The sequence below is a fragment of the Protobothrops mucrosquamatus genome, unplaced genomic scaffold (genome assembly GCF_001527695.2).
Source record: "Protobothrops mucrosquamatus isolate PMUCROS unplaced genomic scaffold, P.Mucros_1.0 scaffold3800, whole genome shotgun sequence".
Classification (NCBI taxonomy): domain Eukaryota; kingdom Metazoa; phylum Chordata; class Lepidosauria; order Squamata; family Viperidae; genus Protobothrops; species Protobothrops mucrosquamatus.
Window position 1 is genome coordinate 75512 of NW_015389753.1, and position 23772 is coordinate 99283.

The 23772-nt window shown below is 36.0% G+C and overlaps 1 protein-coding gene across 3 annotated transcripts; it reads left to right on the forward strand.

Moving 5' to 3' along the window:
- The first annotated feature begins 500 nt into the window (after positions 1-500).
- KYAT3 (kynurenine aminotransferase 3) lies at positions 501-23772 on the forward strand. Of its 3 annotated transcripts, none has more exons than XM_015827571.1 (14): positions 501-520; positions 4761-4861; positions 6879-6937; positions 8316-8460; positions 10058-10207; positions 12034-12120; positions 13505-13630; positions 13775-13895; positions 18295-18371; positions 19373-19462; positions 20832-21018; positions 22127-22200; positions 22491-22577; positions 23598-23772. In XM_015827571.1, the coding sequence occupies exons 2-14, from the start codon at positions 4763-4765 to the stop codon at positions 23652-23654; spliced, it is 1359 nt and encodes a 452-aa protein (XP_015683057.1). In that variant the 5' UTR covers positions 501-520; positions 4761-4762; the 3' UTR covers positions 23655-23772. The 3 variants fall into 3 exon arrangements, with proteins under 3 accessions (XP_015683057.1, XP_015683055.1, XP_015683056.1); XM_015827569.1 differs by lacking the exon at positions 501-520 and adding an exon at positions 987-1068; XM_015827570.2 differs by lacking the exon at positions 501-520 and adding an exon at positions 1546-1593.

A 23772-nucleotide genomic window follows, 5' to 3' on the forward strand; every position in this document is an offset into this window, starting at 1 on the left:
CTGTACAATCAGATTTCAGCTTTAAATTAAACTATTTACAAACTTAGTTCTCCTCTGCTAAAAATAGGTGTCGTTATTTGAAGAAAATCGCAACAGACTGTATTATTCGCGGCTTAATCTACACCAGGGGTAGTCAACCTTGGCTCTTTTATGACTCGTGGACTTCAACTCCCAGAATTCCTGAGCCAGCTAAGCTGGCTCAGGAATTCTGGGAATTGAAGTCCACGAGTCATAAAAGAGCCAAGGTTGACTACCCCTGATCTACACTGTATATTGGATAGTTTTGCTGCCTACAGGTGCGATATTATATGTCTGATTCCTATTTGCAAAAGAAAAAAGGAAAAAAAAGCCTGTTCGGTCCTTAGTTTTAAAATGGTCTGGTCTGTGATAAAGGACTCAAAGCAAGCCGAGCCGAGCCGAGCCGAGCCTCCCCGGCGATTAGCAATTCGCAAATTTGTTTCCAGCGCCTCTTCGGGAAGGACACGCCATATCCGGGGAAAGGGGGGGGAACAAGTGTAAGGTAAGGACGCAGCATGGTTGATTTGGACGCAGAAAGGGGCAAAACTTTTAGAGGTCGCTGCTTCAGCGTCGAGGGGAGGTGAAACGCGTCCACGGGTTTTTTTTTTGTTCCTTATTTTCTGTGGTTATAAAATCCTCGTTAGTCTCTTGCCGAGCGAAGAAGCAAGAATTAACGGGAGGAAAAATGGCTTCCTTGGGAAATGGATTTATTTTTATTAAAGAAAATCAGCCTTTACCTCTGTAGGAGGACGGGAGAAAGAAGAACGTGGGAAAGGATTTGCAAAGTTAGCAATAGAAAGGGACAGCTCCCTTTGGTAGAGGACAATGTGGGTTTGATCCAGGAAGGTCTTGCTAAGATTTGCTTGGCTTTCACTCCTCCGTCTTGGACAATAACTGTTTTGACTGTGCGTGGAGTGAATTTTACTCCTCTCTGCATGATTACAGCAGTTCCCTTATAGATAAGGGTTTTTTTTTATTATCACAGAGCAGTTTGCTGAGTGGTGAAAATATTAAGTCTTTTAAAGAGACGAATGAGCAAAAGAAACCCAGGTGGGTATCTAGCCCTGGCACTAAAAACAATGACAAATGGGCATAAATACAAACAGATGTTCTGAAGACAGGACTTCGAACTTGCAAAGTGTGTTTACAGGTTCTGGAGCCCCTGAGCTCAGTGTAGAAAGAATATCTGTACTATATTGGGAAAATACTGTATTGTACACCATAACAGATCCTTTCCCCCCCTTTTATTCTTCAAAATCAAGGCCTAACTGAACTATTCTTGAATTAATCACAATATCCCTCTATTTATTGATTTTGCCTGATCCTTCCTGATCTGAATATTCAGTCCTTCTGTTCTGTTTCTTGAATAATAAGACTTGGTAGAAAGTGAGAAAGATATGAAACAGCTTGGTCTGCTTTTGGAATAAATGAGAAGTGAAATAAATGGTATTGCATAATTTTATAGGTTGTAAACAGGCTCCTTAAGATTGCATTTCAGTGCATAATTTTATAGGTTGTGAACAGGCTCCTTAAGATTACATTTCAGGAAACCTTCACACTGCAAGAATCATTTAGGTAAGACGGATGTGGAAATGTGATAAACAACAAATTAAAAAATAAGATGACTTGTAACTAATATTTCACAATATATCTGTGGGGTTCCAACCCTTGGGTTCCCTGCCACTAAATATATATTCATAAACCTGTCATTCTGACAGATGACTATTTTCTTATAGGTAGGGTTATGCGTTTTATGAGATCTACCCACCCTCCCAAAATCCTCACTCCTGATTCCTTCCCACAAAATAATAACTGGGAGGATATGCTTTGGCTGACAGTTCTAGTACCCAATCCACAGAGAGACCCAGCTTTATATTTGATTTCCTTTTTGTTATAAATCTAGTTATTGAGCTCAGCATAGTTCTATGTCTTGTCACAATAGCAAAGCATTTTTCTAGGTTTATTCTTATACAATCCCTACCAACTTAGATTTGCAACAAAAATAAGCATTGCAGGATATAAGGGTCAGTAGAGTTCCTGAACTTTGAAAAAAAGGAGTCTGTCTTCTATATTTAGCATAAAAATAACTTCAGGAAGCTATTTGTAAATGTGCCCAAACTGTACCTACTATTAACAGGGCATGCTGTATTTAGAAGGGGGGAGATTAAGGCTGAATATGTAGTCAGGAAATCATAAAAATAAATTGAATGTGGTGGAAATGAGTTACTTAAGAAATACATGTGATAAAGCAAGAAAATATAAGGTGATAAAAGAATGAGCGATGAAGGAAGGAAAGAAGACTGAATAGTGGGTTTACCAACATTAAACGTGCTAAGGTTTGGCCACATATACAAAAATGAGTAGCAAAAAAATAATGAACTAAATTGGTTGAGAGAAAGTGGAAAACTGAGGAAGTCGTAGTAGGAGACAGTTGAGAAATCCTGAAAGAGAGAGAGTTGGGACATTTAAAGATCAAAAGGCCTTATACGAGTTGATTTAAGGATTTGCAAACCAAGAGTGTGAACAATTGAAACAGGTATAATGAATGAAGATCTAAACTAAATTTTTATATTGTTTCCTTATGACTTGCTTGACATAATATTTATTGCTTTTTGTATTTTGCATAAAGTTGCTTAGCTTGAAAGAGAATAACATGAGTATACTATTATTTTAAGATAGACATCAGGACTCCCTTTTTAGCTTTTAGGAAAACCCATACTCTCAATACTTAACTTGGAACTCTTTTTCTATAGATCTTTCTTCTGAGGAAATTAAGCTAAGTTATTTCAAACTTTTGATTTGCTGCTTTCCCCCCTCTATATTAAGTCAGTCCTGAATTGCAGAGATTTGTTTGGATAGAAGTGACATAATTGTTTCCAAATAAATTTTAATAAGTTTTTTTTCTTTAAATGATGCCTGATTTGCACCCAAAATAATCTGAAAACCTCACTTGGTAAGACTAACCTTTATTTCATTCTTGTGCTTTGGGCGAAATGTAAAATGAGAAAGGGCAATCAATACAAACATTTTTTTTCTGTAATTAATTCCATATCGGATTTCCACTTTTTTATGAGTGACCTCTTAATTAATCTCTCTACTGTTTGTTGTATAACTATATATATATTGAAACAAACAGTAATATTTTGCTCTCATCCATGGCTCTTTAGCATTCTGTCATATAGCCATCCATAAATCCAAAAAGGCACTGTATTCCGGTTAGCTGAAAATAAGAGATAGCTTACCCATAGAAATCTTTTTCTCCTTGAAGATCGGAGGGGTAGTTGCTGAGTTAGCAGAGTTAGAGTCTTTAAAAAGGGAAGAAAGAATTTTTTTGGGAAAAGATGAAGGGGTGGTGTAGCATCTCACAAAGGATGTAGACGATACTGCGTGTGGATTTTTCCCCCCACTGTAAAGATAGCTAGTAATCCTGAGATAGGTTGGGAATGTTACACTTCTGAATTGTTAGTTCAAGGAGAATGTGAAATTTCCTGAAGTGAAGCTTGGACAATTTGGAGAAAAGTGCTGAAGCAAAGGAGGAGCAAATCAACGCAGGCAGATGGTCTCCACTGAGGTCAAGATCTACCAGCTAGAGCAGGGGTGTCAAACTCGCAACGTCATGTGACGTGTCGCGATATATTGCGACTTTTTTTCCATTGCCAGCAATGGGGTCAGTGCGGTTTTGCTATGATGCATCCGGCCCGTGAGCCAGCAGTTTGACACCCCTGAGCTAGAGATTTAAGTGATTGTTAGCCTGATAGAGAATGCTGGTTAATATAATTAGTTCATGTGTTTTCCTCTGCATTTATAAGGGAGGCAATAGAAGATTTGGGGCTTATCTGGTTGTATAGAGCTCTTGCTCAAATAGAAAATACAAAACCCTTTTTTTATTATTGTATTAACAAAATAGAAAAAAAAAACCAAATTGTGCCAGGTATGTTATCTCCAGTATCAGCCCCTGTGAACTCATCAGAAGTGTTGGGTTAAAAAAGTCAAGAGACAGCTACAATTGAGCAACTTTTGTATATGTATTTGTATATGTATACCCCTTTTGTATATGTATTTTGTTATCACTTGCATATCCAATGGGGCAGGTTTGACTGTATGATTGTGGGTGCCTTGATGATTTTTTTTTTAACTCCTTGGTTACTGCTGCAACCCACAAAGACCTGTGACACAGTGGACGTTTGCATCTGCAGAATTGTCTATCACGAGCCTAAAATACATTCAACTCCTTGATTGTTGTAATTGCCCTTTTCTGTACCTTCCTCAATTCAGCTCTCTTCTCTCTTTCTTTGGAGAGCAAAGATGACTTTGGATCCATTACCAGAGCTCAACAATTCAGATCTTATCAAGCTTATACCTGGATCAGAAAATTTAATGCAATGTGCTCTATTCCCTTTCAAGAAATTGTGACTATCAATGGATGAAGCCTGTCTATAAATTGTGATAAACTTTCCAGTAGAGTTAATTCTGATCCTATTGCTTTTTTTCTAAATATATTTACTATTTTTTGCACTTGCATTCTGATCCAATAAGTGCAGCAAGTGGGTTTATCCCTCTTAATTTCCTCATGTTTCTTGATTTCTTATTTCCCATTTGTTGGTTGATTACCAAAATGTATTATATAAATTTATCTCTGTGTGTTCATTTTAAAATATTTTAAAATATAATACAATTTTTGCCTCTTTGGCTCTGTTGTATCTGTGTGTTATTTTACATTCTTAAAACTTATTGTTACACAGGAATGTTCTTAGCTCATCAGTACTTCAAGTGTCTTGGCATTAGAACAACTCTACTGAAGATTAATTACTCTTCGAGAGGCTTCAGATTTTCAGCTTGCTCAGTATGTATTCCGTCTCTTCATAGATTTCATAATTACACACACGTTTGTTACTTTTGCTACTGAATCACTAATGGCAGTTATCTGGCACAGCATAACTTGAATTTCTTCAAAAAAAAAATCCTTACTTACAAATACTGCCAATATAAGAAACATAATAACTTTAGTTTCTCGTCTCATTTGTAGAAGGCGTAAAGAGATGGAGGCTGTACTGTAGTATCTTTAAAAAAAATCATGGGAAAACTGAACTAAAATGAAAAAAATACCTTAAATTTGGTCTTTTTGATCTTTTAAACAGGAACAGAAGGCAGCTTCTTTTAGAATTAACAACAAAACAGAGAGAAAAAAGTAGGGGAGGACAAAGCATTTGATTGAGAAGAAACTTTTTCTACATTTTTTCTTTAACTTCTCTGAGGCTCTATTTAGATGTGCAGTTGAGGTTCCCACAGGTCTTTCTTTAAATGCAAAACAGTATTTATTAGACTAGTGATTGACACTGCTGGCTATTCATGCAAGGATCTTCTCAACCAGTCCATGAGCAATCAAAGAAAGTACAGCTAGCATAGAAGTTCTGTGTGGATATCTCTGATGTAATTACTGTACTTTGAAACCTTTAAAACAATTGACCTCGGTGTGTATGTTTGTCTTGTCACTTTTATGTTGGAATCTAAGATGTTAGTGCTACTCTGTCTAGTAAACTCCATGCAATTCTCTTAAGATATCATTCTCTACATTTGGCATTCTGGTTACATAGTTTGTTTTTATATTTTTTTGTTGAGGAACTGTTAAAATGATTAGTATTAATAGCTTGGTATTATAATAAAAAGTTTTGATGCTTTTGCTTGATTTATATATTTTTTATAATAGTTGATGCAAAAATTCTTAATAATATTTAAAAGCTTGAGAAAGAAAGAGCTAGAATAAACATTTTTTTTTCATATATTCTCTCAATTATTCAGGATTTGTTGGTTTCAGGTTGGGTTGTATGACCTATGGAGTTCTATACTTAGATTAGACTTAATAAAAGAGAAAAGTGGGAAATTTAAGAATAAAGGCAATATATTAATTGGTGTATCAATGTGCTGGAAGCAAGGATAGTTTATAAGTAGTCCTCATTTAGTGACTGCCTCGTTTAGTGACTGCTGGCAGTTATGATGGAAGCTAGTGTGATGGAAAAGTAACTTTATGATCAATCTTCACATTTATGACCATTGCAGTCTGTAAAGCAAAGAAAAGCTGAAAAAAGATCATAAGCACAAATATGGGTTCACTTAGTGACAGCTTTGCTTAATGATTTCAGTTTTGAGTTGCTGGTTCCAGTTGTGGTTACTACATGAGGACTACCTGTATATCATTTTCATTTCCTAATAAATCTCAAAATAACAGCATTTTGGCACTTCATTTTTATCCCAAAATATTTTATGATTTGTATGTTAAATTTTGTTCCACTCTGCTGGAACCGCTTTGTTTAGTCATTCACTCTTTCTCAAATGATTTTTAAAATTTTCCTTCAGAGTCACTTATATGTTTGTTCTTTCTCTTTTAAACTTATCTGTTCCTTGTTTTCTTTTACTATTTTCTCTGTAATTTTTTATCTAGAGATATATTTACAATAGTGTATTTTTTCATCCTCTTATTTTTTGTAGCAATCTGTACATGCATTTATTCTGATCCACAACTTCTTTCTCTTCAGCATCCAGCAAACTTCCTTCTCATATTTCTTCTGAGTAACTCTACACTGTTCGAAGCAGTTTCCACATTATTTTTCCTTACATCCCAGTTTCCATTCATTTGGCTCTAATACTTTTTCATACAGGATGTGCCTACTTTCACTCTTGTTTGCTTCTTCAATGTTAAATGAAATTAGTTGTAGTTTATACTGTTTCGTTGGTGGAGATCAGAGTTAGAGGGAAATACAAAAGGAGAGGTGGCACACATTAACATACCATCTAATAATATGCTATTTTTGGCTCTAACAAAAGTCCTTTTGCCCCTTTGATATTTTTTTTTTTGCTGCTAGGCCATGAGCTTCAAGCACAAAAATGCTAAACGAATTGAAGGGCTTGATAACAATGTGTGGTAAGTAATAATGGATGAAAGCATTAATTTAATCAATAATCAAACCACAGAACATTCTCTCTAAAGAGAATGCCTGTAGGGTAATTAGTTTTTCATCTGCATTTGTGCCTTCGATATCACTTTGATTGCAGAAATCAGTATACTATGGTTTATGTCATAAGGAGATACATTTCTAAATAATAATTGAACAGCATGCTGCTGTTAAGGGTGCAGCTACAGAAGTCAACTGAAAGTTGGCAGTTTTCATCTCACGACTTTTTTTTTTCATCCTTTACATCGGGCATGTCAAACTGCCGGCCCGCAGGCCGGATGCGTCACACCGAAACCACGCCCACCCTATTGCCGACAGTGGGGGGAAAGTCCCGATACGTCGTGCGACATCACGTGACATCGCGAGTTTGACATGCCTGCTTTACGTTCCCAGGAGTTGGCATGTTTCCTGGTTTTATCTTTATTGAATTCTATTCATATACTTGTATTAAATAATACCAGAAATTAAACAAAAAAAATTACTAGAGATGTGTAAAGATTAATTTAGTGTACAATTAGTAGTAAGAATAACTATGTAGCCAAGATATTGAATAAGAATTCTATCCATTAGCCACATATTTAATTATTCAATTGAAGAAGGATGTTAGGAATAAATATATGGGTAAGGGATTGAATAAGCCATGAATTTTCAATTTTTTGCAGCTACAGAACCCATTAATGAAACAAGAAACAAACAAATAAATAAATACCCTTTGTTTCAACTTTACTGTTTAAAAACTACCCAAAGCAAGATTATTCCAATAGGTATTTAGAAAGGTTTTTTAATACATGTTTTCAGCTTTGGAATTCAGTATTCCAAGATGTGCTCGCTACCAGCTTGCCTGATTTCAAAAAAAGATTGGACCAATTCATGGTTGTCATGGGGATCAATGGCTGTTAGTCTTGATGGCAGTGGGGACTACCTCTGAAGTAATCTGAGTGGAGAATAGTGGCCTTTCTGGTGCAGTTGGTTGGCCACTATGAAGCTTAATTTGCTCTAGTCTAGTTTAAAAGGATGCTGTGAATTCGAAACAGATTCTTAAACCTTATGGGAGGTATTCTGGTGCTTTTCTGGTCATTTCAGAAATGTCCCAAGTTTGAAATTGATTTTTTGAGGGAGGAAAGCAGTTTTGAGCACAAAATATTTCCAGAATCGTCAGAACAGCATTGGATTCACTTCCAGTAAGGTTAGAATAGTTGTTTCGGACTGTTTCTGACTATCAACACAAAATATTTGAATTTGAAAAAAAATGCACATCGTTGCTATTTTTGTGTTATGATTTCCACAGAAGTGGAGCTAATGTTTTTGGGGATTTAATAGGATTGTAATAATTTCTATGTTCCGTAGGGTGGAATTTACAAAACTTGCTGCAGATCCCACTATTGTTAATCTTGGACAAGGACTTCCAGATATATCTCCTCCTAACTATGTAAAAGAAGAATTAGCAAAAGCATCGTCGGTGGATAGGCTGAACCAGTATACCCGGGGTTTTGTGAGTACATTACATGCCGGACTTTCTCTAAACACAATACTTTAGATCAGACATGTCAAACTTGCGACGTCATGTCGCGAGATGTATCGGGACTTTTTTGTCATTGCCCGCAATGGGGTGGGCGCAGCTTCCAGATGACTTGTCCGCCCTGCGGGCTGGCAGTTTGACACCCCTGCTTTAGATGAATTGCATAATCTGAATGTTTCTCAGCTGGTTTGTTTCTCCTTCCCAGTTTTGGATTCTTATTTTGAATAGAAATACAAGGTTCTCTTCTGTGGTTGGTCTTCATCATCTAAATGAGAGTTATGTGCAACTGCAGTTAATTCCCATTTCATCCATCCACACAACATATTTAATACATTAAACTAAATTAGTGTGGATTTCCCAGAATTTCCCAGACAACACTGAAATATTTGAAATATGAATTTCTGTTCAAACCTTAGTCTGTTTATTTCCCTGTTTGATCATGATCAATAAGAATATTTCCCAAACTGTGCTGTAAAAGATGCAGATATACTTAATTTACTCTTGCCTACTAATTACAGATGAATGGGCTAATCAGTTATAGCATGCAAGTTTACAATCTAAAAATAGTTTTCTTTCTCTCCTAATATCTTACTAATTTATAAAGAAGTTTCTTAACTTACATAGTCTCCTTAAAATATATATATGAAACTAACAGATGATGTAAAACAATCAATTAAAGACTCTCTTTGTAGGATGCAATTAGTTATGGTTAATTTCACCATTGTTTATTCAATTGACCCATCTTTTGGGGCTTACATAAAACGCTGAACCATAAACAATACCCACAAAGTCTGCTTTTCTCAACTCCTTTGCAGGACTCAGGATATGTAATTAATAAGAGTGTTTATATGAGTAGAATAATAGTTTTGGTGGAATTGATCTTGGTATGTTTTCTTAAGTTATTTCATCTAATTTAACATTTTCCCATCTTTTACAAAAATATATACAAAAATATATTCTAATATTTAGAGCTATCAAGGCCCCAATACAATTATTAAGTCATAATATTCTAAGACCGAGATTGAGAGCAGCGTGGTGACCTAGTGGTGAAGATGTTTGCCTCCCATTCGGAAGGTTAAGAGTTCCCAGGTAGCGGCAGATATTTCTCTCCTAGGATGAAAATAAAAAAAAAATTGCTGTGAACTCCACATAGGCATCAGGAAGGGCATCCGGCCAGTAAACACTCAGCTCCATCCATTCACCCCAACTCTACCCCGAATAGGGACTACAGGGTTGTAAAAAGGAAGTTATTCTAAGGCAGAAGTTTCTAAATTTTCTTGATTCACACCCCCCTGAGTATTTCAGTAATTTCTTTGTGGTATCCCTCAGCCAAAATACTGCTAAAACTCCAGTTTTGCAAATGGATATAGCAAAAAAAATTAAATATCCCATGACACACTTGTTGGTTTGTAGTGTCCTGGGGCGGGGTACACAGTTTGGAAACTTTGGCTGTAAGGATTTATGATCTATCTACTTGTGTTTTGAACAAATGCATGCATTACTCATACATAGCTGGTATTTTTCTATGTTCCTATTAACTATTTTCCTCTCTTTAAAAAAATGTACTCAGGGTCATCCACCATTGGTGAAAGTCCTGTCTCAAGTGTATGAAAAAGTTTGTAGAAAAGAAATTGATCCATACACTGACATTCTGGTGACAGTAGGGGCATATGGATCCCTGTTTAGTGCAATGCAGGCACTTATTGAAGCAAAAGATGAAGTAAGTCTTTGTAACAATTCCTGTTATAAAATAACTGGTTTGTATATTTTCTGTTTTATTAAAAACCAGCGTTGAAATTAAATGCAATTTCTCAAACCATTCCTTATTTTTTTAAAAATAAATATTTTTATCCTGCCTTTGTTATTTTATAAGTAAACCAGGGCAATAAGTCTATATAATACCTCTTCCTCCTTTTATTTTCCCCAAAATGAGATGGGTTGGGTTGAGAGAGAGTGACTGCTCCACAATTACCCAGCTAGCTATCATGCCTAAGGCGGGACTAGAATTCAGAGTCTCCTGGTTGGCCACTACCTTAACCACTACTTCAAACTGGCTCTTTTGATGCATAGAAATCTGGTTTGGGTTAAAGAGGATTTCCCTTTCTATCACTCCCCCACCTGGTTTTTTTTAAAATGGTTCTGTACCTGTAGCTTTATCTGCAGGCTGACACATACAGGTAGCCATTTCACAACCAGCTAATATCTTGGCCTTGGGATAATGCTTTTTGCTTTCAAAAATATAACATGAAAGATGGTTAAAAGCAGATTCTAATAAGGCAACATTCTATCATGGATTTTCTAGCAATCTACAGTAGTTTTAAACACAGGGTAAATTTGATTTAACAATGTTTAAAAACTGGATGCTGATTTCTCTAAATTTGAGATGATTTCAGCTTTTTATTGTCTTTTGCTTGTAATGATATGAGACCATCAATAATGGCAATTTCTTTCAGTTCTTGTAAAATTAGGAACAGGATAGATTCAAAATTAGCATATATAGCAGTAAGTAATTTCACTCATTCATTCATTCAGGAGAAATCTGACAATGAAATCATGGCTTTTTATACGCATGCCGTATTCTCTCATATACATATTCTCTCTTCACTATTCAGTCCTGTTCTCTCTATTAGATACACATAGTCCTCGACTTGCAACTATTCATTTTAACAACTATTCAAAGTTACAGTGGCACTAAAAAAAGTGACCTACCACTATTCCATGCCCATAACGACCACTGCAGTATCCCCGTAGTCATATGATCAGAATTTAGACCCTTGACAACCAGCATGTATGTACAATGGTTGCTGCATTCCTAGGTCATGTGATCACCATTTGCGGCCTTCCCAGTTGGCTTCCGACAACCAAAGTCAGTGGGGAGGCCAGATACCCTTAATGACCTCATCATTCACTTAAGAGCTGCAGTGATTGTCTTAACAATGGTGGCAAAAAGGTAGTAAAATCAGGTATGACTCAGTTGTGATCATAAGTCGTGGACTACCTGTGTCTCCAATTCCTTCACGTTGTCTCCAGCACGCACAATGCAGACATTACCCCTTAATCTGTTATTTTCTATTTCCTTCCATACTTCTCATTCTGTAAGAGAAGGAATGGCAGAATCTAGGGGCAGGGTGAAAAGAGGAATCAGCCTGGAATCCCTACATAGTCACAAGCTATGTCCAAACCCCCTTGAGTGCTGTTGACCCTTATCTAACTAGATGCTAGCGGTTGGTTAAGAAGATTCCTTTTGCATCAGGTTTTAGGATTAAATCAGGTTAATTGAATCTTCACGTGCTAGATCTGGTCTTTCACGCCTAAACACATTGATTCTAAATTTGCAATGGTATTTTACAAAAAGAGACTGAGAAAAAATCTGCTATCTGAGATAGCATCCCTCTTTGCTGCCCCCAAAAGACTTTGCTTTAATGCAGGAAATGTTTACAAATGTGTAAAATTACCATTAAGTCAGGACTAAATTCTGCTTCTGACATTAGAAAAAAGGTAGCTCACTTTTTAATTTCTGATTCACGTAGCTTACCTTTGTTTTAGGTAATAATAATTGAACCCTTCTATGACTGTTATGAGCCCATGGTGAGGATGGCAGGAGCCACACCTGTTTTTATACCTTTGAGAAATGTGAGTACTGTGGTTTGGGTGACAAGAAAAGAAAAGTTGGAAGAAAGCTTCTGAACTGGTCTTTAAAGCTTTGTGGGAAGAAAAGAAGGGAAGGATGAATATCCAGAGTTTTCCTAATTCTTTCTTACATTTGAACATCTGGTCTGATAGCAATTACCGTTTATATTTCTTTACCTAAAACATAAGAAATTAAGAAAATATTTGCTTCAGAATTAATTAAAAAGAAATAGCGGTATTGTTATATCCTTTTCTTAATTCTGTACCCCATCTCATTTTAATATTGCTGGTTCCTCTCATCCATCTGTCCATATAGAGATATATACTAGAATGTAAGAATATACAACTTTGTGTAATAGTAATAAATCTTATCACTGTGAAAGTTTTGCATGCCGATTGCTATATGTGTGCAGTGACCATATATCCTTTATTATAAAAGACAGCCCTTTATTTCAGAAAGCTGATCTTTAGATTTATTTATTTATTTTCTTGGTTTTGCTCTTGAGTTTTCCAAAGTAAAGTAAAGTAAAGTAAAGTAAAGTAAAGTAAAGTAAAGTAAAGTAAAGTAAAGTAAAGTAAAGTAAAGTAAAGTAAAGTAAAGTAAAGTAAAGTAAAGTAAAGTAAAGTAAAGTAAAGGTATAGTAGAGTACAGTTTATTAACTGAATCCTACGACCATATCAAATCAAGTAAAAATAAGATACATGATCTTGTTCTGAGATAAAATAGATAAAGGAAAATACAGAGATAAAATACATGTGTGGTAATACAAGGAGTCAGCAGTCAGATAAATGCATCACCAATTTCTTCAGTGTATTGGGATCTTGGCTCAGCTGCTTTGATTATAAACTGCTTACAATATGTACATTTGAGTGAAAGTGAAAAATAAGGCAATCTGTGATTCAATTCCAAGTGAGCTGTTCTTTCGAATAGGGAAGATATGTATCTGAACCTGAGGGGGGCAGATATAATTGAACAAAACATGAGTAATATTTTCAATGGCTGGGGCCACATGTGCATGGCAAGCAGTGGAAGTGCCCATTTTTGCCATGGAATCCACCAACTCAAATCTTGCTCTAGAATAGGCCATTCTTAAAAAAATGTGTGAAATTATTGACAGGCATTTTTCAGTAAAGTTAAAAAGTAAACAGTTTTTTATCCTTATGAACCTCTTTCATATTTGCCCCCTTTTCTACTTCGATTTTTTTCCTCAAGAAAACATGGCCACTGTGAGGGAGAAAGACAGAAAGACAGAGAGGTAGAGAGAGGTCTAATTATTTATCCATTTGATTTTGTTTGTTGGGTCTGGATGACAATGAAATCTGTCAGTTTAGGAGATTTGGACTAAGCAGTCCTAGCGTTAATAAACTATGTTCTATTTTATTCCAGAAATCTGTGAATGGAGAAGTTGCTTCTAGTGCTGACTGGATCTTGGATCCCACTGAGCTTGCAAATAAATTTAATTCCAAGACTAAAGCTATTATACTAAATAACCCTCATAATCCCATAGGAAAGGTGAGCTTCTTGTTTTGAAGTTTGCTTCCTATATACATCCATACATACATACATCCATACATACATACATCCATACATACACTTTATATATACTTTATATATACTGAATATACTGATCAATATGTTTCTCCTTTTTCATTTTAGGTCTACACAAAAGAAGAGCTCCAGTTAATTGCTGATCTCTGCATTAAGTATGATACACTGTGCATCAGTGATGAGGTGTATGAATGGCTAGTTTATACTGGAAATAAACATATTAAAATAGGTACTAAAAATTAAAATGGTATACATGGTACATGATGAGAAACCTAAATGCACATTTTAGTTACTGTTTGTAAGAAATAGATTTTACATAAAGAATGTTGCACTATCAGTAAATATATATATATCAGAAATTTCTTTAAAAATGTGATCCCTGGGTAATTCCATATTAAAACAGTGAGAAAACACGAGCACCAGGGAATATGATAAAATAATTTGGTTTAATATTAAAATTACTAAAATTACTAATAAAATCAATTAAAACGCCTAGGGGAAGGGTGTGAAGGTGATATGGAAAGGAAAACGGAAGATGGATCTGAGTGCGTGAAAGGAGACCCTCCATTGCCATCTAGCTTTAAAAAAGAAAAATTCCCTGATGTTAGCTGTGTGGATGAGAGACGTGGGAGGGAGCAAGCCGTTACCAAGGAACCGGCGTCAGGAACGTGCCTAGTCATGACCGGCCCAATAACGAGGTCAAGGAGCCGTGCGCACACGCTAGTCAAGCTACAAAAATGACTCCCATGGACTGACATCTTGAGCCCTGAGGACGTCAGCAGATAGCTGACGAAAGCTAGGCATTTTAATTGATTTTATTAGTAATTTTAGTAATTTTAATATTAAACCAAATTATTTTATCATATTCCCTGGTGCTCGTGTTTTCTCACTGTTTTAATATATATATATATATTTAAAAATATAAAACATTTTGAATTTAGCTGTTGAACAACTAAACTTTAAACATGTTTATATCTCCTTATATTTTGCTCTTCAGAGTGAGATGGGCAGCATATAAATTTAATGAATGAATGAATGAATAAATAAAGGAATGAATGATTAAATAATTAAATATTTGAGAACATGGCTGTACTCATAGGTAATGCTAAGCCTGTGTACTTTAACCAGGATGTGTTGAACAAGGTATAATGGTCTGATTTACATAAAATAAATCATATTAGGTGGATTTGCATATAATTCTAAATCAAAAACTGTTTATAGCTTAGGGCTATGGATAAGGTCTAGGACAGGGGTTCCCAACCCCCGGTCCATGGACCAGTACCGGGCTGCGGCATGCCAGCAACCGGTCTGCACAAACAAGCAAAGCTCCATCTGCAGGATGCAGGCAACACACAAAACCACGCACCCTCCAGTCCGCGGAAAAACCTCTCTCCATGGAACCTGTCCCTGGTGCCCAAAAGGTTGGGGACCTATGGTCTAGGACAACTTGCTGTGGCCGACTCGCCATGACCAACTTGCTGTGGGACAACTTACTGCAGGACAATTCAACACAGGATAACTCAAGAGAGGGACAAGTGAATTGCAGCAGGCCTTGTCTTGCTTTAGGCTTGAACCTTAAGTTAGAAGTCTTTGAGACCAGGGTGAGCTGCAATTCTGCTTGTCCCTTTCTTGAATTATTCTGTGTTGAATTGTCCTGGGGCGAGTTGTCCCGGGATGAGTTGGCCAGGTGAGTCGGCCTGGGGCGAGTTAGCTGCGGCGAGACTGCCGGGGAGAATCGTCTGGGGCGAGTTGTCCTATTCGCCCCCTCTCCACTTATTTAATGAAATATTGCCTGTTAATTATAACGAATTTTTAAAAATGCCAAAAGGCAAAAAGGGACACACATTTGACTTCAGAAAATGATGTTGAAATTGAAGGATAGTAAGTATTTGACTTAAAGTGTAAGTCCTATAATTCAACAAAATGTTATTGTTACTATATATGTAAATGTTACATAACTCAAAGAAAGCTGGGTTGAACTCATGGGGATGATTACATGCATGCATCAACAGGGTTTTCTTGGCAGATATGCTGAAGGGTCTTTTGTCAGATTGCCTCCTTCAAGGGTTTCCCAATCTAGCTCTTTGGTGATCTCTTTTGCAGGTAGTAATCAGATCTGACCCCGTGTAGCTTCCAAGCCAAAACTCATCCAAGCATTATTTGATATATTCAAATTGTGCTGATGAATTACTGTTTGGCTTATCCAAAGGTAACTGAATATTTTAACTTCTAATTTTCTTCCTGCTGGCAGAGCCCCAAAGCGTATAGTTGCAAAATGATTACTGTCTGACATTCTGCTCCGTATAGTGATTTACTCTTAGTACTTTAAACTCCATCAGTTCTAATTAGATACACATTCACCCAGTAGGTGGGATGAAGTGTTTTGCAAGATTTGATTCATTTGATATTAGAAAAGGAGGTGTCTGAAATCCATCTGGTTATTTTTTTACAGCATATATTTCAGAGCCTACAGTTTTGGGAGACTTTTTTTCATTCTACTTTGGATGAAATTCTTTTTCTTTCCATCTTTTTTTCCAGGCAGTGGAGGTGTAGGTAGACCTTGGACACACTTACCTGTTTTGTGTCTGAGCCATTCAAGCTTCATTATTTTCATCCACTTTGGATGTTTCCACACAAAGGATTCTTTGTCCCACCAGTCAAAAGATTTTGTGCAGCCACTCCATCTTTTCTCCTTAGCTGCTTTTTAATGAAAAAAAAAAAGGGAAGAAACAGTGTTAGGGAAACATGAGAGTTACAAAAAGAGAATCAGACTGACTGTATTGCTGCAAAATGAAACCATACATTCATTTGAAATGTCTATGAAAGCATTCACACCGTAAAAGCCGAATCTCTGAATGCTAAATTATTTTCATAAAATAATAAGAGTTGGAAGGAGAAGTTTGAAGCTTAACCCTTTGTTTAGTGCCGGAACATTTCTGGAAGATAGCTACTGTATATGCCTCAATTTAAATGCATCCAGCAATGGGGGAGCTTGTCACTTCCTTTCCTAACTGGTTATTTCTGTTTTCTGCAATCCATAATAGTTTGGTATTTATTATGTGCTGTAAATCATTAATGAAATTTTATATTTAAATGGGAATTGGAAAACTGCTTCTTGACAAAAGTAATTGAATATTTTCATTGGTATTACTACCATTAATTATTCAATTAAATTCATATGCTGCCAGTGACTTTGGGAGGTTTACAAATAGTTAAAAACATAAAAACCAAGAAAAAACATTGCAAAACAAAGATGGCTGAGATAACAAACCCAGATGGGAACAAATGAAAAGACAACCAGGGAACTTCAATCATATTTGCCAAAGGCCTAAGCAAAGAGGTCAAATCAGCAAATACTGTTTCATTACATTATTTTATAAGATATTGTGTAAAGAATGTCATATTCTTTATGTAAATTTATTTTTCTATGTTCTGTGAAGTGTGTGTGTGTGTATAATTTCAGAAGGCATTTTTATTGCACCGCATAGAATGTATAGAAAACTCATTATAAAATATTTCAGGTGAAGTTGTTGTTAATGTACACTTCTTTCTTCTTGGTTACTTTTAAGCAAATCCCATGGAACAGTTTCAGATCATAAAAACTAGGCATAAAAGATAGCTATGTTTATAAACTGAGCAAACTATTCCTCCCTTTTTTTTCTGGAAAGCTATCTTTCTTTAGCTTATTTATTTTGGTACATGAAGTTATACAAGGAGGAGAACATAAATCCTCTCCCTAGAGACAGAGTTGTTATATTAAGTTTCATATGTTCCATCAGTTGAAGTGACATATATATCATGAAAGTACAAAATGAATATTGCATCAATTTACAACACCAGGTTGTGTTTCTCCAATACCTCCTTAATAGAGGCTGTGAGTGATAGTTCATGGAATCAGTATACGCTTTGTGTTGTCATCAAGATAGTTTCCTCTAGGGTAGAATACTAAAACATTTTTCTTATCTGCCTTCTGAAAAATGGAAGTTGTGCTGACAAACTTAATGCATATTGTAAATGTGGATTCTCCTGACAGCTCCATAGGGATATTGCTGATCTGAATCTGTATGTTGTCTTACTGATATTAGTTTTGAATCTGATTGGATATGAAAATGCATTCAGTCTGTTGCTTCATATAACAAATGTGCCATGGTAACCTTCATATTTAAATCCACTGCTAAAATAGAATAGCCAGCTTTGGGACTAACTTCCCTAACACGTGGCAAGCTATTTGGGGGCATCACAATACATTCCAATATGCCCCCAATAGCTAGCCAACTCATATCTGGAGAATGGCAATTTAAGACTGATTTAATTCAGTGCTAATTTGTATTATAGAAAAGTTTTATTTATGCATATCCTTGTGAACTTTGGAAAAATCATTTTACCTTGTCAGATATTTTCTTCCAGTTCATTAATTACAGCTCTGAATTTATTTTATTGATCCATAAATAAAATTATTTCTACCCCTCTTCATGCTGTCATTTTAATGGATATCTGTTTGTAAAGTGAAATTTGGTATCTCTGCAGAATGTAATTGCTAACACTGCCCTGAATGGTGACCGTGTACCAGAAGGGCAAAATATAAATTTTAATAAAATATATCAATTAACTTGTTTTAATATGAACAGCTACTTTGCCTGGAATGTGGGAGAGAACCATAACAATAGGAAGTGCTGGGAAAACATACAGCGTAACTGGCTGGAAGGTAATGGATTTAGTTAGAATTTTTTTCCATGAAAAGTCATATATTGAGATAGTGTTGAATTAGAATATTGACATTAGTGAATGTAAACCAATATTTGCAAATTATATAAACCCAAAGACATTTTTAAAAAATTAAAGGCTGGAAAGAACTGAACTTAAGAGATTTTTAGTATCAACCTTAAATAGTAATATATGCCCAGCTGTATATTTCATATGACAGTTCTAATTTGAATGTAAAGATGGGTATTACTGAATGAAGAATTAAATCTAATTCCAGACCATGCTCCTGCATGGCATTTTGATCTTTTCTTCTTCACAGCCCTGTTGAAAATATACTGATGACATTTGGGACATTACCACAACAGCGAAATACATCATGAAAGGTTGCACTCAGAAATGAAAACTGAAGAAATCCCATATATAAATCCCATATGTATACAAATAAACTTTTAAGATTTCTATTAAAGTCTCAAATGGGCATGACCATAGGGGAATTTTAATATGTCAACATTTACAGCTGCTGTGGAAATTATAAAGAGATAAATGCTGTATGTATATGTATTTTTTGAGATCATTACATATGTCGCTTGTTTATAAAATAGATGTTTAATTCTAGATAGTGTAGTTTTCCTTTTTCTTGGTGGTTTTTTTAAAGTATCTTTTTAAATAAAGGGTTAACTGCAGAATCTCTGATTCTATTGTCTTCCGCTACCCAATAATAACTTCCTAAAAGATTTAGGAAGAAAATTTTTCATCAGTTGGAAAGAAAATTCTTCTCTAAGTATATCAGTTGCCTATCAATGACTGATGGGGTTTGTGTGGGGAAATAAATGGTTTTTTTGTGTATTATAACTTATGCGAATTTATCTGCAAAACAGGTATAGTGTATACATCATGACATAGATGAAAGAAGCAAACGCCTGAATGCTTCCTAGCATTTGTTGTTTTTTTAAAAGTAAATAAACAGTCAACAAGTAATTCACATTTTATCTTTCATTTCAGCTCGGTTGGTCTATCGGTCCCTCACATCTGATAAAGCACTTGCAGGTGGTTCAACAAAACACCATTTATACATGCCCAACCCCGTTACAAGTAAGTACAAAAGCATACAAAGGAAATGATGTTTTTATAAAACACCATGTACCATTTGAGAAGTCAGAAGTATGGAAAGGATTTAAAATTGATTAGAAAGAAATGTTAGGGATACAAATTGAAACTGGATTATCTGATTTTTTTTTCATATAAACGATGCTGTGCTTCAGTGGTTAGACGGCCTAGACTAGAGACATTGGTATTTGAATATAGATATTTTTAACATTTGTGTTTTATTGCAATTTATTAATCTAGTTGAAATATTAATGCATATTGCAAATCCATATAAGATACACCATACGCTAAATCATAATAGTAGGTGGGTTCTTTAATGAATAGGCCCAATGTGAATCAGCATTGGAATAAATAACAATTTCTCTGTTATCTGAGAAAATGAAAATCTGCTCCATTTCAGTTTTCATTTGTTGAGAAATGAAGGCTGAAATGGAACAGAGTATCATTTTACAAGACTTTGCTAACGTGAAATTTATCCAGTAGTATTAGAGACAATTATATCCAGTAGTCTTATAGACAATTTTAAACTTATCCAGTAGTTTTATAGACAATTTTAACTTGCCAAAGCGTCACCTATATACAGTACAACCTTTACGTTAAGAGTGTAGTGTTCTGTATATTTGCGGTTAGATTTAAGCTTTATAAATATTTGGGACAAATATTTGCCAGGAAGAAGAGAGGAATGTGAATAGATATCTAGATTTTATTTTAATTTTCATTAAAAATTATGAAAGTTTTTTTTAGATCCCTTCATACTTTTATATTATCCTAAAACCATAATCCTGGTTAAACAATTTGGAATAATATTGACAAAAGTTGAACACAGATACAAGTTGAATTAATTAAAATAATGAGGCTGAAGATTGAAAGAAAACAAGTGTACAGACAAATGTAGCCTAATGATAGAAGAATGTCCATTGTATTTCTTGTTAATGGAATATGTATTTTGTTGGGCTCTCTTAGTGAAAAACAATTACAATTTTGAGCTTTAAAGATAACATTTTAAATATTAAACCTATATCTCATAAGCATCTTCTGTTTATGTTGATTATTTCAACTTTTTCTTTTTTTCTTTTTTTATTTTTATTGAAAATTTTATAACATTTTACAATATAAATCCCTCCCTCAAACCCACCTTTCCGCCCCCCTCCCCCCCACTTCCCAGAGCCAATCACAGGAATAATAATAAAATAATCATACTCTAAATAATCTTAAACAACTATAAAAATATTAAATATATAATCTCCTTTAACTCTATCTGAAAACTGTTAAAATAACAAATCTATAACCTCCTTTAACTCTCTTTTCAACAGATATATAATTAAACTTTTTCTTAACGGGTTTGGCTTTTCAGGAAGCCCTGGCCCAAAGCTTTTTGCTAGATTACAAACGCATGGATGATCCGGAATGCTATTTCTACTCCTTGCCTAGAGAGCTGGAAAGTAAACGGAACCGAATGGCTCAGATGCTTCTGGAAATTGGATTAAAGCCTATTATTCCAGAGGGAGGATATTTTATGATTGTTGATGTGTCCACACTAGGTTAGTGACGTGCTTAATTTATGGCACAGGGAGGATATTATTTTCACCAGAATTGAAGCTGCATTAGAAAGGTAACAGGAGAAAGAAATCTATGCAGGTAGTCCTCAACGTATGACCACAATTGAGCCCAAAATTTCTGTTGCTAAGCAAGGCAGTTAACTGAGTTTTGTCCCATTTGCCACAGCTGTTAAGTGAATCATGCGGTCATTAAGTGAATCTGGGTTCCCCCATTGACTTTGCTTGTCAGAGGCCAGCTGGGAAGGTTGCAAATGGTGATCATGGGACAATGCAACTGACATAGATACATGCCAGTTGCCAAGTGCTTGAATTCTGATGACATGACCATTGGAGAGCTGAAACAGTCATTAAGTCTGAAAAATGGTTATAAGTCACTTTTTTTCAGTGTTGTTCTAACTTTGAACGGTCACTAAACGAACGGTTGTAAGTTGAGGATTACCTGTAATGAAGGTACCTGAGTTCTGCGGTCAGACGTTTGGAACAGTAAGTGAGAAAATATTCAGGTTGATAGCTTCATGGTTTAAGAACATTTAAGTGTTCTGCAGATGTTTGCTTAATGTTTATTCATCAAACAAAAAATTACAAATTTGAACAAGCAAAATGAAAATTTAAAATCTGACAAGTGCAGAGGTCTCCAACCTTTTGGGCACCAGGGACCGGTTCTGTGGAGAGAGGTTTTTCCGTGGACCGGAGGGGGTGTGGTTTTGGGTGCTGCCTACATCCCACAGATGGGGCTTTGCTTGTTTGTGCGGACTGGTTGCTGGCATGCCGCGGCCCGGTACTGGTCCACGGACTGGAGGTTGGGGACCCCTGCACTAGTGCACTTACGCACGGCCCCTTAAGGCCCTCTTAATGGGGTGAGGTCCACAGAAGTTAAGTTGGAGTTAAAACTATGAAAGTTAGTAACTGTGACAAATGAATCAGGTAAAATGTTCCAAACTCTGACAACTCTTATTACAAAATGTCAGGCCACTAATTTCTGATTTGTATGGTGGTCCTCAAAATATTTCAGTGACTATGTACTAGTCTGCATAAAAGGAAAATTTGGGAATCTGCTAAATTAGTATGTTATTTATTTTATTTTATTTAGGTATAGATCTATCTGACATGGAAAAAGAGAAACCCTATGATTATAAACTTGTGAAATGGATGATGAAATCTAAGGTAGGCTCCGATTTTTTTTCCCTTCCTATTTCAATTATTCAACTACAATATTTTAAATAGAATTGAAATGGGTAATCCTGATATAGAGGTGCAGTGGAAAGTTATATGTCCATAAATTTGAAGAACTTTTTATCTCCAGTTGTGGACCTTGGTGCTTAACATAGGAAAGCTCTTCCTTACCAGAAGCAAAAATTGAAACAAAATGCAACATCCAAAAAATGTAAAGAGTTTCCACATATTAAATCCTTTTTAATGTACTGTAAGCTTGTAATTCTGTTTTGTTTTTTCAGAAACTGTCAGCTATTCCTCTGACTCCATTTTGTGGCCCAGAAACCAAAGGTCAATTTGAAAAATATATACGCTTTTGCTTCATCAAAGTAAGTTCTACAGTCTATTGATCTTACAGAATTTCCTTTTTTTCTTTTTTAATATAATCATGTAAAGATTTTTAAATATTGCCACTATTCATTTCCAGATCATATTTATGACATTCACATTGTTTTTTCTATGCCCCAAAACGCTGCTTAGAAACAAAATGATGTTTTGATTCTAAAGTATTCATTTGAATATGGAAGACTTTTCAGGAATAGAGTATTGAATAAGGTCATTTTCTTTCTGGTAAATTTCTGTTTTTTATGATTCCATTTGAGAATGTGCATATTGCTGCTGACTCCTAGGCTAGCAGCTAAATCATTGACAACCATTTATTTATCAAGAGTAACTGAATTCCTGGTTTGTTATAAAGGTGACATTCACTCTACTGCAGACATGTCAAACACAAGGCTCGCCTTCCCTGTCCTAGCTATGGCAGCTGCAGGCAAGCAAAGACAGATGGTGGGGCCGTGGTGAGGGAGCCTGGCCGGTCACTGTCACTGCCATGCCGCAGCCCCTGCATACTCGGCCCCCACCGTCCAACCTTGTCTTCCAGCGAGCGCCCCGGGAGCTCAAGGGCTGGATACCCTCCGCCCAGGGCTCTGGGCAGCCTGCACAGACATCCAGGGCCCCGCGTGAATCCCAAGAGGGTTGGCGAGGTTCCTCTGGTGGATCAGTCACTGGTGCCTGTCCTGGTCCCGACCCTCTCTGCCAGAGACCCCTGGATCCCCCCAGTCTCACCCACATCCTCATAGGCACCTCCCCTGACGTGAGCGACATCGAGCCGGCCATGCTCACCCTGGCCATGCCTACCCTGGCCACGCCCACTCACCTGGCCACGCCCATCCAGGCCACGCTTTCCCAGCTCCCCGAGCACAACGACAATGCTGATGTGGCCCTCAATGAAATTGAGTTTGACACCCCTGCCGTACTGTAACCAAATCACTTTTTTTCTCTCTGCTCTTTAATATCACATACCATGACTGAACCTTGATTTTAACCTTCATGGCATTCTTTCTTGGCAGAAAGACAGCACACTAGATGCGGCAGAAATGATTCTGAAGAATTGGAAGAAACAATGACCTAGAAATAAACAGCTTCCATCATCCAAAAGAAGAAAAAAAAAACCAATGATTTTTTTAAAGATTACAATATACTGCCATCTGCTGGATATTTAGCATTAATAATTAAAAGATGTTG

Excerpts from the sequence above, each read along its gene's own strand:
- KYAT3 (XM_015827569.1), top strand. Across the intron at positions 8,461-10,057 it reads ACCAGTATACCCGGGGTTTT|GGTCATCCACCATTGGTGAA; the intron begins GTGAGTACATTA and ends AAATGTACTCAG. Across the intron at positions 13,631-13,774 it reads CTCATAATCCCATAGGAAAG|GTCTACACAAAAGAAGAGCT; the intron begins GTGAGCTTCTTG and ends TTTTCATTTTAG.